A 14,349-nucleotide genomic window follows, 5' to 3' on the forward strand; every position below is an offset into this window, starting at 1 on the left:
CATTGCTTCCGCTAGAGGATCCCTGTACCTGGAGACAAACCTGTCTAGTTTGCTGTTGAATCTGTAGGCCAGAATGTGGCACACATGTGGCATCCCCCACTTGTGACGCAGGTCCTGCAACACCTGCATGTGTAGGGATAACTCCCCTGGCTGTAGGTGCTAAGAAAGTCTGTCTGCCAATAGTCTACACCTGAGATGTAGACAGAGTAGGTGGCAACGTGAAGTTCTGCAACAGATCTGATCTACCTCTTTTGACATACCAAGCCTTCTGGTTCTTCACTGATGATTGATATGAGCCACTGCCGTGGCAATAACCAACTGAATCAGATGATCTTTCTGTAGAATGGTCTAAGATTGCAGAGACAACCAAATCTATCAATGTTCCCCTGCATCAACAGGGTGCCCAGGACTCCTCAGCCTGACAGGCTGGCATCCACTAAGAAAATCTTTCAAAAGACAAAGGAAGTACATCTGATTCTATAGCAAGATTCCTGCATTATCAAACCAGGGACAACCTGGTTCTCAGTTCTGAAAAAATTAGTCTGTCCAGGGACTCTATTGATTTGTCTTACACTGACAGAAAATGGTGTTGTAAATGCCTGGAGTAAAACTGGTCACATAGGAGTGTCTCGAAGGAGGCTTCCATCAGGGAACTCACTTTTGGGGGGGTCACATGAACCCTGGCTGAGATCTAAAGATGTGACCTCCCCCTCTGCTGCCAACCTCACCTCAGACAGGTTGACTCTGGAGAGGTGCTCCTAGAAGATGGAGGAGGTTGGTGGAGCCAAACAGTAATAGACAAGGAGGAATATTCTCCTCCGCTCTGAATGCTGGGGCCTCGGCCTCACTTTACTCTTTGGGCCTGTGACGTCACTGGTTGTTACACGGCAGGCAATCTTAGAAACCAGTGCAGACGATAGAGCCCAGTGGTGGAACAAACGAGTCTCAGCTGGCCAGGTCACTCTAAGTAAAGCAGAGCTGCTGCTGCGGCGGCCTTTTCTGGGGGCATCAGATTGGCCTGGGGGAAATCACCACCCTGCCCCCTGGCCCAGTTAGTCCCTGGCCCGAGGGGAAAATTGCCACCCAACCCCGGACCCAGTCTACCCCTGAGTGACGTGAGCATTCAAAGTATATATTGCCAGCATGCCAGGATCCTTCAGGGCCATGCAGTTTTTGTATCAAGCATCTCAAACATGTGCTGACAATTTTTGGCATTTAAATAACCATTTAGGTCATATGCTAGGCTAAGATATAAATTATAACCAAAACATTTCCAGTAAACAACACAAATCCAATTGGTTGAACTTAACAGGAAATTATAGATGTGGAAAAAGAGGCTGTAACTACTGTTGTCATATTAAGACCGGAAAAAATATATCCTCTTGTACCACGGGTAGAACTTATAATCTCTCCTCCTTCATTAACTGCAACACACAATCTTTGGTGTACGTCATCACGTGTGACAAATGTCAAATCCAATATGTTGGCCGCACAACACGACGTTTAAGAGATCGATTATACGATCACTTGTATGACATCGAAAAAGATAAGTTAACCAATGTGGCCAAACATTGGATTTATGTACACCAAAAAGATGTGTCTAGCCTCTTTATCCAAGGAGTCGAAAAGATTGCTACACCTGTCGGGGGGGGGTAAATTTCATTTACTTTGTAAACGAGAAGTATTTTGGATTTTTTCTTTGAACACTAGAATCCCCCTAGGAATGAATTTTGAATGGGATGTTTCTTATTATTACGATCAGTGAGAGGTATTTTATTTTATTTTGTTCTATCCTTTTCATCCTTTTTTATGGTTTTTAGTTCCATTACTTTATCTTAAAGTTCCATCTCAAAGATTCAGATTGGATGTTATAAAATCCTCACATATCGCTGAGTCTGTGGACACTAGGCTGTGTCGGCTTCAATCTTTGCTCTATTCAAACATTGCTTCGCTCAATCCCCGCTATATTTAGTCCCACATACATTTATTGTACAAAGTAATGCTAACTTGTTAGTTTGTTGATATAACTACACTGATACATTTACACTAACACATTAACATGCTTTGATAGACACAGCGGTTTAATATTGCTATGAAAGGCTTTAAACATCTTATGTTTTAAAAGCCTTACAAGAGATTCTCACGAATGGGTGTAGTAGATTAACAGCTAAACATCCTGGTTATTTTTCCTTGACGCTTTTCTCTGTTTGCTCTTTCCATCTCCTCCTTCTCCTTAAATGCCTGAATTTTTTCTATTACATATACTGCTTAGTAAAGATCCCAACTCCAGATCTCTGTGTTGTTTTTGCCTCTTTATCACTTTAATCTAGTCTGTCCTTCATTGTGACAGATCGCTGTGTCCATTCACACAGCGGCAGCTTTGACATATATTTAACTAACATATATATGGGGTTTGACGTGGTTTGCGGTTTCCTGTCTAAACGATCACATCCATCTACACACACATACACATTCAGACATCTTTAAAAATCGTTAGAGCTGAATTGTGCTATAGTTGGATTAAAAGGCTACAAGGCGCCTATAGATGTTACTGATCCTTTTACAAAACATGACAGGTGACCCTGTGCGAGTTCTCTCTCCCCTTCTCTTTCCCGTTTTTCTGTTCCCCCCCCTCCCCCCCCCCCTCTTTTTCTTCCCCTTCTCTTCCCATGGGGTTTATTCTATTGTCAACAATAGTTTAACTAATCATTAAATATTATACAACACACCCGTGGTTAGTTACCTGGACGTAGGGCGATGTGCATTTTAAATATATCTACACGGTTGCTTAACCCAATTAAAACCATTATAAACTTGTTTAACATATATTCAGTTGGACTCATGCATTTTAAATAGTCTGATCGTGGGTATATTGTCCTAATTGGCATGTCCTAATTAGCACGGTCCCTACAGGTCTTGTATATTTATTTGTATATACACACCTCTTTTCTATTAGAATATTCTACAGTTTGTCACTTGCTGGATTTAGATACATATATATATATTACTTGATACAGAATAGTCTGATAGGAGGTGACGTATATGAATAAGTAAAAAATAATAAAAAATGTTTTTATGTATGGATATATATATGTGTATACATATACATGTTATTAGATGGAGATTTCCCATATTACAATAAATAATTTTTGAACCACATCCTCCTGGAGTGCGGCTGTCTGGATTTTCTCACTCACCTTCAATATAACCAAAACATTAATAGCACCTTAAAGTGATTGTAAAGGTTCATATTTTTTAAAAAAATAACAAACATGTTATACTTACCTGCTCTGTGCAAGGGTTTTGATCCTGATCCTGCTTTTCTGGGGTTCCCTGGTGGTGCTCCTGGCTCCTCCTCATCGAGTACCCCCACATGGGGAGTCGCTTTCCACGGGGGCACTCGTGAGGGCGCGCTTCCGAGTCCTGCTGCTGCGTCCATTGACACAGACAGCAGGACTAGGCCCCACCCCCTGGCTCCCGTGTCACTGGATTTGATTGACAGCAGTGGGAGCCAATGGCCCCTGCTGCTATCAATCTATCCAATGAGAACCCGAGACAGTGGCTGGAGCTGCTGGGCTCGTCCTCAATGCTGGAATGATTGGGTTCAGATAAGAAAAAGGGGAGGGGGGGCTCTGGAGAGCTGCTGCAGCACAGAAAAATTTTCACCTTAACCCATTCCCGACCAGCAGTACAACTGCGGCAGGTTGGCTCCCCTGGGCGAAACGTCGTTACCTTACGTTGGTTTGACTTTTGACCACCGCAGCCCGACGCTGATGCGAGTGCCCGCGATCGCTCCACACAGATGTGAATGTTAATGAAAACGGACAGATCCCCATGCTGTCAGGGGTGAGGACAGCGATCTGTTGTTCATACTGAGTATAAACAACCATTGGTCTCCTCGCTCAGGCAGTCCCACCCCCCCCACAGTTAGAATCACTCCCTAGGACACACAATAAACCCCTTGATCGCCCCTAGTGTTAACCCATTCCCTGCCAGTGACATTTACACAGTAATCAGTGCATTTTTATAGCACTGATCGCTGTATAAGTGCCAATGGTCCCAAAAATGTTCCAAAAATGTCCGATCTGTCTGCCATAATGTCGCAGTCCCCATAAAAATCCATGATCACCACCCTTACTAGTAAAACAAATGCCATAAATCTTTCCCCTATTTTGTAGATGCTATAACTTTTGCCCAAACCAATCAATATAGGCTTATTGCAATTTTTTTATTACCAAAAATGTGTAGAAGAATACATATCGGCCTAAACTGAGGAAAAAATTAGCTTATTTATTATAGCAAAAGTACAAAATATTGTGTTTTTTTTTTCATAAATTGTCGCTCTTTTTTTGTTTATAGCGCAAAAAAAACAAAACACAGAGATGATCAAATACCACCAAAAGAAAGCTCTATTTGTGGGAAAAAAAGGACGTCAATTTTGTTTGGGTACAGCATTGCATGACCGTGCAATTGTCAGTTAAAGCGACGCAGTGCCAAATTGTAAAAAGTGCTCTGGTCAGGAAGGGGGTAAAATCTTCTGGGGCTGAAGTGGTTAATGTCTTCACTTTTCTATATTCAGTTCCTGCAGCTTTAACCTCCCTGGCGGTATGATTATTTCAGATTTTTGATGCTGAAAGCGGTATAATTATTTTGCATGGAAATTTGGCGTTTTATATTGTAGGCCGGTAATTCTTAGGAATAATTCACTTAAATCTGTCCAAACAATGGTCTAATAGACAATCTCGGGTATGATAAAGTTTGAAAAACGAAATAAAAAATTATAATATAATAAATAACTATAAATAATTATAATAATATAATAATAAAAATTATTCAATAATATAATCAAATAAAAAACACTGAAATTTGCTCAGTTGCAGAATTGTTGCTTTCGTTACTTTCAGTGTTTGATGATGGATTTCCCCACAAATCACTATCGCTCAATTCTGCAAGTGATTCTGATTTATTATCGCTGTTTTCTAGCTGGTCTAAAAGCACTTTTGATGTAAACGGACATTTTTTGGTTGCTATGGACAATCTCCAGTTTCCTGGCAGAAAGAATAGTGTTTATAATATAAAACTGCATGCAGGGCCCTGGACAGACCACTAGGGACAAAGGGGATATATAATTATTTGATACAGTACTGTAATCTGTAAGATTACAGTGTACTGTATCTATACTGTGTTTTTTACTTTTTGAATTTGGCGCCGAACTCCATCCCCGTGCGTCGCAACGCTCGCAGGGAACGGAGCTCCGCACTGTGAATCAAGCGAGACACGGCGGCTCGCCGATCACAGCGGGGAGACATCGCAGGATCCAGGGGACAAGGTAAGTAACCTCTACATGGATCTACATGGATCCTGCGATGCGATCCCGAGTCTGGCTCGGGGTTACCGCTTTTGGTATTGAAAATCCACCCCGAGCCAGACTCGGGAATACCGCCAGGGGGGTTAACTGGTGTGTGTATTACTGTTGTATGCAAGTGTGATTTGTAAAAATGTAGTACAGTTTATATATTGTGCATACTTGTCTGTATTTTTATTGCCATAAATTATATTTCATCAGCATTTCCAGTGTGCTGCTTATTCATTTTACCAGTAATGGAAACCTTTGATTACCTGCATCAGGCCAAAAGCATTGCCATTATCACCCTCATGATTGGCGTCCAAAACATTTCCAGCACGTGATTCACGAGACATGATTGCTGCAATTATAGCTGGATCCATACCAGTTTTCCTGGACACAGACATGATCTTCTCCTTATAAGAGTTTACCCTTTGCAGATCTGTTTCTGCCAGTTTTTCAGATGCTATTACTCCTTTAAGAAAGTAAAAAGAACTTTGTCATTGAAGATATTAGCGGAATGTTTTTATATAGCAAGCAAAATTATAAATTTGACCAAAACTCAAGATACAGCTTTGAAAATGTATACTGATAACCAATAAGAAAATGAACAAAATATTTGTTACAGGGAATGTTAGTGGTTTTTAGATAAAGATGAAAAATAAGTAAGATTTCTTTGAACTTATCAATTTGATCAATATGCGTTAAGGTTTTAAAAAACTGTCCTTACATGGGGCAGCCATATTTACGCATTGCATATTCATGCAGTGCATGTTCTCCATGCAAGCCTATAAGTTGTCATATGCAGCACTTACCCCCGAAGGAGCTGCTGATTTTGATCTGGCCTGTTCTCTGATCTCTTACACCCCTTTTAAACTTGTTCAATCCCCTTGACACAGCTGTAGTGCAGTGTTGTAGTGATACTGATACAAATTATAGCTCGCAATATCTCTATTACAATTATATATATCTACCTGGATTGTTTGTTGCTCCACCTGCAGGAGAAAGACAACACTGCACACAAAATTTTGTGATTTACCAAAATGACTTCTTTTACTGAACTGATATTTAAAAGTTACTACAGTGACTGTACTATCACACCAATGTAGTGCGACAGTACAGTAAATATTCACAACAATCTTTGTACATATATATATATATATATATATATATATATATATATATATATATATATATACTGTATGTAGCAATAACTCACGGTGGAGCTGCTGGTTTAAAGCGGGCTGTTACCGTCACCTTCGTTACCTCTATTTCACCAGAACAGGGTCTAGGGTCCCGTTGAGTTTAACACCAGACAATGTAGGCACCGGACACTTGAGTATCTTTTCCAATGCTTTAATAAACGTAAATTGAAGGAAGTAGCAGGAAAGAGGTAGAAGGAAAGTTGCAGGGCAGTTCAAATACCTTTTCTTAGTGTAGTATTAGGAATTGAAAGCTTGTAGATGAATATACTTTCTCTGTAGAGTTGAATCTTTGCCCGCCTGGATAGGTTTCTCTCACTAACCTAGCAGCCAGTACGCAGAACGAACAAAAGTCTCTGCCACAGATTTGATTGAACAAAACCCGTACGATCCTCTGCCACAGGATGTAATGGTTTATGATGAACAGCAAACACACCACTAGAACCTTTAAGCCGACCCGGCAGTACTAAGGATTACTTTAGGATGCGTCCTCTCCAGACCAGCACTCTGCATGATCCTTCCATGACGGGTCCTCCCCTGGGATCTTCTCAGTTGTCCAGCTTCTTCCCGTAGGACAGACAGCCCAGGACCATTCCTCTGCCACTGTAGTAGGCCCCAGACAGGCTTCTGGGCCCACCCACACGCTGCAGCGACATGGGCCTCCAAATCGGAGGACCACGAGGTAGTACTCTTAGCAAATACCTGTCGGCCAGGAGGGCCAGCAGGTGGAACGAAACGAACCCTAAAACATGGCGTCTGTCCCATAAATACCCTCTCCCAGAATGCAACTCGGAGGACCACCTCCACCGAGTTATCTCCGGGACAGAGGAGCACTCATACGATTCAACACCGTTGCCTTTCCAACACCGACCCATGGTGACAACGACATCCACAGGCACAGTGCGAAACTACATGCAACTCAGCCAAGCTGGAACAGAGGCAAATCTGACTATGTATAAACAGATAACCCACTAAATTTACCTATAAGCAGTAGATTGAAAATCTACCAGCGCTACACACATATACATATATATATATATATATATATATATATATATATATATATATATATATATATATATATATATAGTTTTCTTGAATAGACCCCCTATTGATGGGTCTCCAGGTGGGACCAGTGTTCAAAGTGAAATTGTCTTAACTCTGGATACCTTCCCACCTCCAGCACACTGTAGCAAGCGCAAAGACACAGGAATATAACTACCCCACAATATAGACACTAGGGAGCTCCCCCTGATTTGACAGTGCAGTCACTCTCTTTTGTGACTAAATGCAAGGCCTTGCAATGGAAGAAATAGTCCTGTTGTCATCAGTCTTCCGCTAGCTAAAAAAAATCAATATTCGTAATCCACAAGGTTTGTGATCAATAGCGCGGTGCAGGATGGTGCACAAAAGTAATTAGAATCAGGCGAATTGATTGAATACTCCTACTCAAAGGGAACAAACATCTAGTATCAATCCCTGGATAATGAAGTCTGATTTGAAGTCTGTGCAAATGTGATTTTTTTCCCCACTGAATTGTTCCGTGGGACTATCAGTCCCAGCAACACTCTGTAATCAATCTAAATGTGTGTAGTGTGGAACAAACTTCTGGGCATTAGACCTCTCACTGCACTGGATCCAGACAGATGGGTGTCTCCGTTCCGCAAGTTCTCAGTCTGTATGGCGTTACAACCACACTGTTACGCTGTTCCGTTCACTGACGACCAGTAGTCCTCGGTTACCTCCTTCACAGGTCTCCGGAACGATCACTGTGATCTATGGCAGGATCGCTGGTTGCTGTTCCGCTCCTTCACAGGGTAGGCCGCAACTCTGTGGGACACACACACCCACAGAGTCCTGCTGGCAGGCCACGCGTCCCAGGAACAAGAGAGCTAAGATAGCCGCTCCCAGCCCTTTTATATCCTTCCCACAATGCAGTTCAGTTCCCCTGAGGTTCATTGGCATTGTGGGTAGGTCAAGTTAATGTCCAAAAGTAAACAAATACTTCCATGTCACTTCTTATAATGATGAAAAATAAAGGTGTTGTACTTTTATATTTTGGCCGCTAGATGGCGCCATATACCAACTTATTACCCTTACAGCAATACATATGACTAGAAGCAAAAATTGTCAGCGCTACATACTCCCCCTGCTTTGAGTCTTTGGTCCCCAAAGATATGCAAGACCCTGTTTCTGCTACACATTTTGGCCTCTAGACGAGTGCACAAGACCGACAGAGGAGCCTCCCACCAATTCTCAGGTGTTGGGAAGCTATTCTGTGTACCCACAACTGTCACCTTGGTATCAGATACAGATGTGTCAAGGGGTGAAACAGGGCTCTCTCTTTCTAAATTGACAATTGAGGAACTAGGCTCTTCGACATTCCTTCTACTGGTAACCTTAGCTACTTCAGGACATTCGCCCAGTGTATCATATGTTAGTGTTTTGTGTGGGCGAATGTTCCTCTTTCCTCTTTGTTTTCTTGGTGTGTCCACTACTTCTGGGCAAACACTATTTTCTTCTATTACAGACCTCAGTTCCTCAAAGTCAGTGGGGGACAAACACTCTTCAGAACGTTCAGACAGTGGTACAAACTCTGGAGCTTCTGGCCTGAGGGCCTCACTATCTTCTCTGTCTGGAATGAAACACTCCTTTCAGCTTCTGGTGTATCAGACGACCACAACCAGCTGATGTCCATGTCTTTCTCCACATTATCCTCAGTTGTCAAAGATCCAGGCTGAGACCTAGTTACAGGCCGACGTGCAACATTGGATGTAGATGATAACTCCTCCTCAGGAATTATCCTGACTGCTTCGGTGAGGGGTAAAAGGTGATTCCGATGCCAAGTCTTAACTGGTCCAGCACTTCCTTCTGGTCTAATTTCAAATACTGGGAGCCATGGAAGTTGTCTACATACAATGAATGGCTGTGACCTCCAGCGATTAGCCAGCTTGTGTTTCCCAGGAATACCCGGATTTCTTAATAGAACTCGGTCACCAGATTGTAGATCTTGAATACTTACTTTGAGGTAAAAGTTCCTCTTATTTCTACTCCCTCTGTTTGACATAGCCCAAGCCTTCTCATAAGCAATCTTCAGACTCTTCCGCAGCCTATTTGCGTATCCTCAATGAGAGGTCTCTGAGGTATGGTCCAGAGAAGTCAGGTCAAATGGTAATCTGGCCTCTCGCCCAAACATAGGGTGAATATCCTGTAAGATCACTCTTGGTGCTATTATACGCATGTACCAGAGCAGTGATATGCTTACTCCAGTTGGGCTTTTGTTCAGAGGTCAGTGTCCCCAACATATTTAGAAGGGTTCTATTAAACCTCTCCGACTGAGGATCTCTTTGTGGGTGATAAGGGGTAGTTCTAGACTTCTGAATTCCCAATAGATCCAACAATCTCCCGATGAGCGTACTCTCAAAGTCCCTCCCCTGATCTGAGTGAATCCTCTGTGGTAATAAAATGGACGAAAAACTTCCACTAGCGTCTTCGCCACTGTGACTGCTTTTTGATCTTTAGTGGAGAAGGCCTGAGCATACCTGGTAAAATGGTCGGTGACTACCAAGATATTTCCTTGTCCATCAAGTCGGATTCTAAACACAGGAAATCTATGCAAACTAAATCCATTGGACCTTGGCTTGATAAATGACCCCTTGGGGAGGCTCGCTGAGGCAAAGTCTTTCTCTGTATACACCTATTACAGGAGTGACAGTAACTCTCCACTTCTTTCCTCATGTAAGGCCAATAGAATCTACCCCGTATCAGTTGAAGAGTTCTTTCTGACCCCAGATGGCCATGATAATCATGCAGGGCAATTAGCACTTTCTCCCTATGTTTCTCTGGCAGAAACAGTTGCCACTTCTCAAGATCTTCAGAGGGGCCCCTTCGGTAGATCACTCCTTGTTGCAACTGTAACCGACTCCACTCTTTATGCAGCAACTGAGCTTCCCTCCGGGTGCTTTTGAGAAGTAGATCGGGGTGCTGACCCTCCAAAGCCTCCAGTATCAAGCTACAGAGTGGATCTTCCTGTTGGTCTCTCTTAAGGTATTTTCTTGATAACTTAGGTAGACCTTCTGCTGCAATCTGGGAGATATTACAGTAACACTTTGGCACCCCTGCTGTAGACACCCCAACCTCTTCAGCTCTGGCTCCACCCCTCTCCCGCCGCTCCGCTCTTTCACAAAGGGCTCTTACCCCTTCTGGGGCAAGCGGAGTCCAATCTTCTTGAGAGCTCAGGGGGCTGTGGGGTCTTCTCGACAGTGCATCTGCATCTCTGTTACCCACTCCTGATTTGTATTTCAGGCTGAAGGAAAATGCTGAAAGAGCAGCCAACCACCTGTGACCTGTGGCATCCAACTTTGCGGTGGTGAGCAAGTATGTGAGGGGGTTGTTGTCTGTTTTGACCACAAATTCTGCACCATACAGGTAATCTCTCAACTTGTCCACCACAACCCACTTCAAGGCCAGAAACTCAAGTTTATGAGTGGGGTAGTTCTTCCCAATATTAGCAGAAACCCAGAAATGACCTGAGCTCAGTCACATTCGTGGGCCTGGGCCAAGAGGTAACAGCTTCCAACTTTTTGGGGTCTGTTGCCACTCCTTCTTCAGACACAATGTGCCCCAAATAGTTCACTGAAGGCTTATAGAACTGACACTTCTCCATAGAAAGCTTCAAGCCCTCATCATGTAATCTCTTCAGAACCTTTTCCAGACGCTCTTCATGCTCTTCGAGAGTTTAGCCAAACACTATGATATCATCCAAGTATACTAGCACCTCAATCAAGTTCATGTCACCTACTGTGTTTTCCATTAGCCGCTGAAAAGTTGCCGGAGCCCCAGACTTCAGGACTCATGGGGATCTGGTAATAACCACTCTTTAAGTCTAACACACTGAACCACTTTGCCCCTGACAGGCTCTGTAAGGCATCTTCTATACGAGGGGTAGTGTACTGATCGGGAATGGTCTGTCGGTTCAGTGTCCTATAGTCAATACACAGCCGTAACGACTCATTCTTTTTCCTCACTACCACTATCGGGGAGGCGTATTGACTCCTGGACTCCCTGATAATCCCAGTCCTTTTCAGCTCAGCCAGCTGTTCTCGGAGGTCCTCAAGATCTCCCAATGGGATCCTCCTGACCCTTTTTCGAAAAGGTTTGTCTTCCTCCAGCCAGATCTTGTGTTCAGCGCTCTTGGGATACCCCACATCAAACTCACTTCTTGAAAAAGCCTCTCTTCATCTTATGAGCTGGGCTTTGGCCCTCTCCATCCAAGCAGGTGTAAGAGAGGTGTTCTTCGGGTAGAAGTCTTCTAGGGGAATCTCCCCCTCTGGTCCTCTTTTGACATCACATGGTGAGACCGGGGTCGCTTGATTTGCCTGTCCAAGCAGCATCCTTGCTGGTATCTTCACAGGCAAACCTGTCGTGTTTTGAACACTGACCAAGACTCTCCCTCTGCTTCTCTTAAATGCCTTGGTTGATAACACTTTTGGGATTACTTCTAGACCGATATCTTCTTCTTGAGTGTCCGTCTCCAAGACAATAAAAGGACTAGATTGTCTCCAGCTCAACTTGACAGAGGCTTTCAAGCATATCACTTCACCCGATTGTAGCAGTTCTTCACCCCGGTCTAAAAGCCAAATCTTTCCCACCCCTTCCAGTGGGGCCTTCTGCTCGTGCACTATATTCTTGTACACTTGGGTTAGCATGGGGTGTACCTTCATGGCCTGGGCACTTTCCTTCTGCACAAGCGGTGTCAAAAGCCTTCTGACCAGATCAGTATTTGTCCCGATGATAAGGGAGCTTCCGTGAGCCCCTGGGGGGCGAGGACACACCACCGCCAGGGTGTCAAAAGTCGCCGCCTTTCCAGCCACACTCGGGTCAAAGGTGAGTTTGATAGGGATGAACCCCTCGTAAGGGAAGTTCTGGGTACCCAGGCCCCATATCTCCAATTCCTCCAACTTTTGCAGGGGCAGATGTTTGAGGTGCTTCTCATTAAAATCTTTGTATAATAAAGTCACTTGGGCTCCAGTATCCAGCAGTGCTTTGGCGTAGATTCCTTCCACCTGGATTGGGATGATTGGAGAGGGTCCTACTAGCTTGGGAGGGAATCCACAATGAGTGTTGGGCTTAATTTGCTTGCTAGTGCTTATCTTGACTCCTCGTTTCCATGAGCGCTTACTCAACTTCGTTCTCTCTCTTACCCTCAGAACTTGGTGTGCCTGGGTTTTGTTGGAGTTGGCGGCTGTTACAGGGCACCCAGTTGACTCCTTCACTGGGGCCCTTTGAAGTTTTCCGCCGGCTTTTGGCGTCTTACTGCTGCCCTTGGGCTTGGGCACACTTTTCTATAATGTCCAGCCCTTCCACAGTTGAAACAAAGCCCAGATTTCCTCTGAAGGGTGGAATCTGACACATTTTCAGTTTTTTTTAGTCCCTCCATTGGGCGGAGTAAGGGATTTTGCGGTCAACAGTGCCATCATCTCCATTAACTGTGCCACCTGGGTCTTAAGGAGCTCGATCTGAGGATCATCATCCATTACACTAACTGTCCTGACTCCAACAGCGTGTTTAGGCTCTTGAGTCTTTTCCTTCTCCGTTTCCAGGATAGCTTCTTCTTCCTGTACAATCCGAATCAGGTCAGGATATTTAAATATGCCTCCGTCTTGACGAGTTCTTAACTGGAGCGTGATGGGGTCCAAAGGCTGGGCACCCCTTAAAACTTGTTTGGCTCGAATTTCATACACCTCACAAGGATCTAGCCCCTTCAACAAGATCTGGTGAATGACCTTGTCCAACCGTCTCATATATTCTGACAGTTTTTCCCCTGCATCTTGATAGGTGTGTTCCAGTTGATAAATCAGATCCGAGACTTTTTCAGCACGTCCGAACACATCTTGCAGGATATCTATGTAGTCTTGGGCTACACAGTTCTGTTTTCTGAGTTTCAAAATTTGGATAGCCTCTGAAGCAGGCCTTTTTAAACTCTCAGTAATCCGCTGTTTTTTGTGCTTTTCAGGGATGTCCCACTCATCCAAAGCTTGCGTGGTCTGTTCTAACCACTCTTCAAAGGTGTCCTCCTCTGGAGGTACAGGCCATCGGCCTGAGAAAATACCCAGTTTTCGATACCCAGTCCCTGAGTATGTTGTGTTTCCTTTTTGACATTGGGACACAAAGTTCCCCAGGGCTCTTAAGAGTTCTGGTTCGATTGCAGCCAGAACTGACTGTGAGGGAACCTTAACTTTAGCTGATCTCATCTGTGGGAGGGTGGTAGGGCTTTCTTCCGGTCCCCCTGGATGGGTCAAATAAAATTTTGTCTTATCAGCTAGTTCAACACTTGTTCCATTGAAGTTTTCTGGAACTCCCTTTCTCCATTCTAATAACGCGTAAGTGCGGAATGTCTCATGATCCGGTCTGACAGCAATCACCTTTGCTTTTTGGTCTGGGGACATTGTTTTCACCACTCGGTTAATCTGCTCTTTCTCCCAGACATCTCCCCAGAGCTCAATCGCCACGCTCACTTCTGAGCGTGTGCCTTCTACCTCACACTGCGCTACGGTGGGGGATCCATTCTATGGCTCCTAAGGGGGTGCTTGACTTCAGAGAGACAGTTATCCCGGACGAGCCTCCACATGTAGCACTTACTCCCGAAGGAGCTGCTGATTTTGATCAGGCCTGTTCTCTGATCTCTTACACCCATTTTAAACTTGTTCAATCCCCTTGACACAGCTGTAGTGCAGTGTTGTAGTTATACTGATACAAATTATAGCTCACAATATCTCTATTACATTTATATGTATCTACCTG

At 43.9% G+C, this 14,349-nt stretch overlaps 1 protein-coding gene across 2 annotated transcripts in view; it reads right to left on the reverse strand.

The window, feature by feature from the left end:
• LOC141127847 (lysozyme g-like) overlaps positions 1 to 14,349 on the reverse strand; it is a 77,542-nt gene that overhangs the window by 26,852 nt on the left and 36,341 nt on the right. For both annotated transcript variants that reach the window (XM_073614681.1, XM_073614682.1), the window contains exon 4: positions 5,620 to 5,819. In XM_073614681.1, the coding sequence (XP_073470782.1) occupies positions 5,620 to 5,819 (200 nt within the window). The remainder of the gene's footprint in view (positions 1 to 5,619; positions 5,820 to 14,349) is intronic.

This window comes from Aquarana catesbeiana, linkage group LG02 (genome assembly GCF_042186555.1).
Source record: "Aquarana catesbeiana isolate 2022-GZ linkage group LG02, ASM4218655v1, whole genome shotgun sequence".
Taxonomy (NCBI): domain Eukaryota; kingdom Metazoa; phylum Chordata; class Amphibia; order Anura; family Ranidae; genus Aquarana; species Aquarana catesbeiana.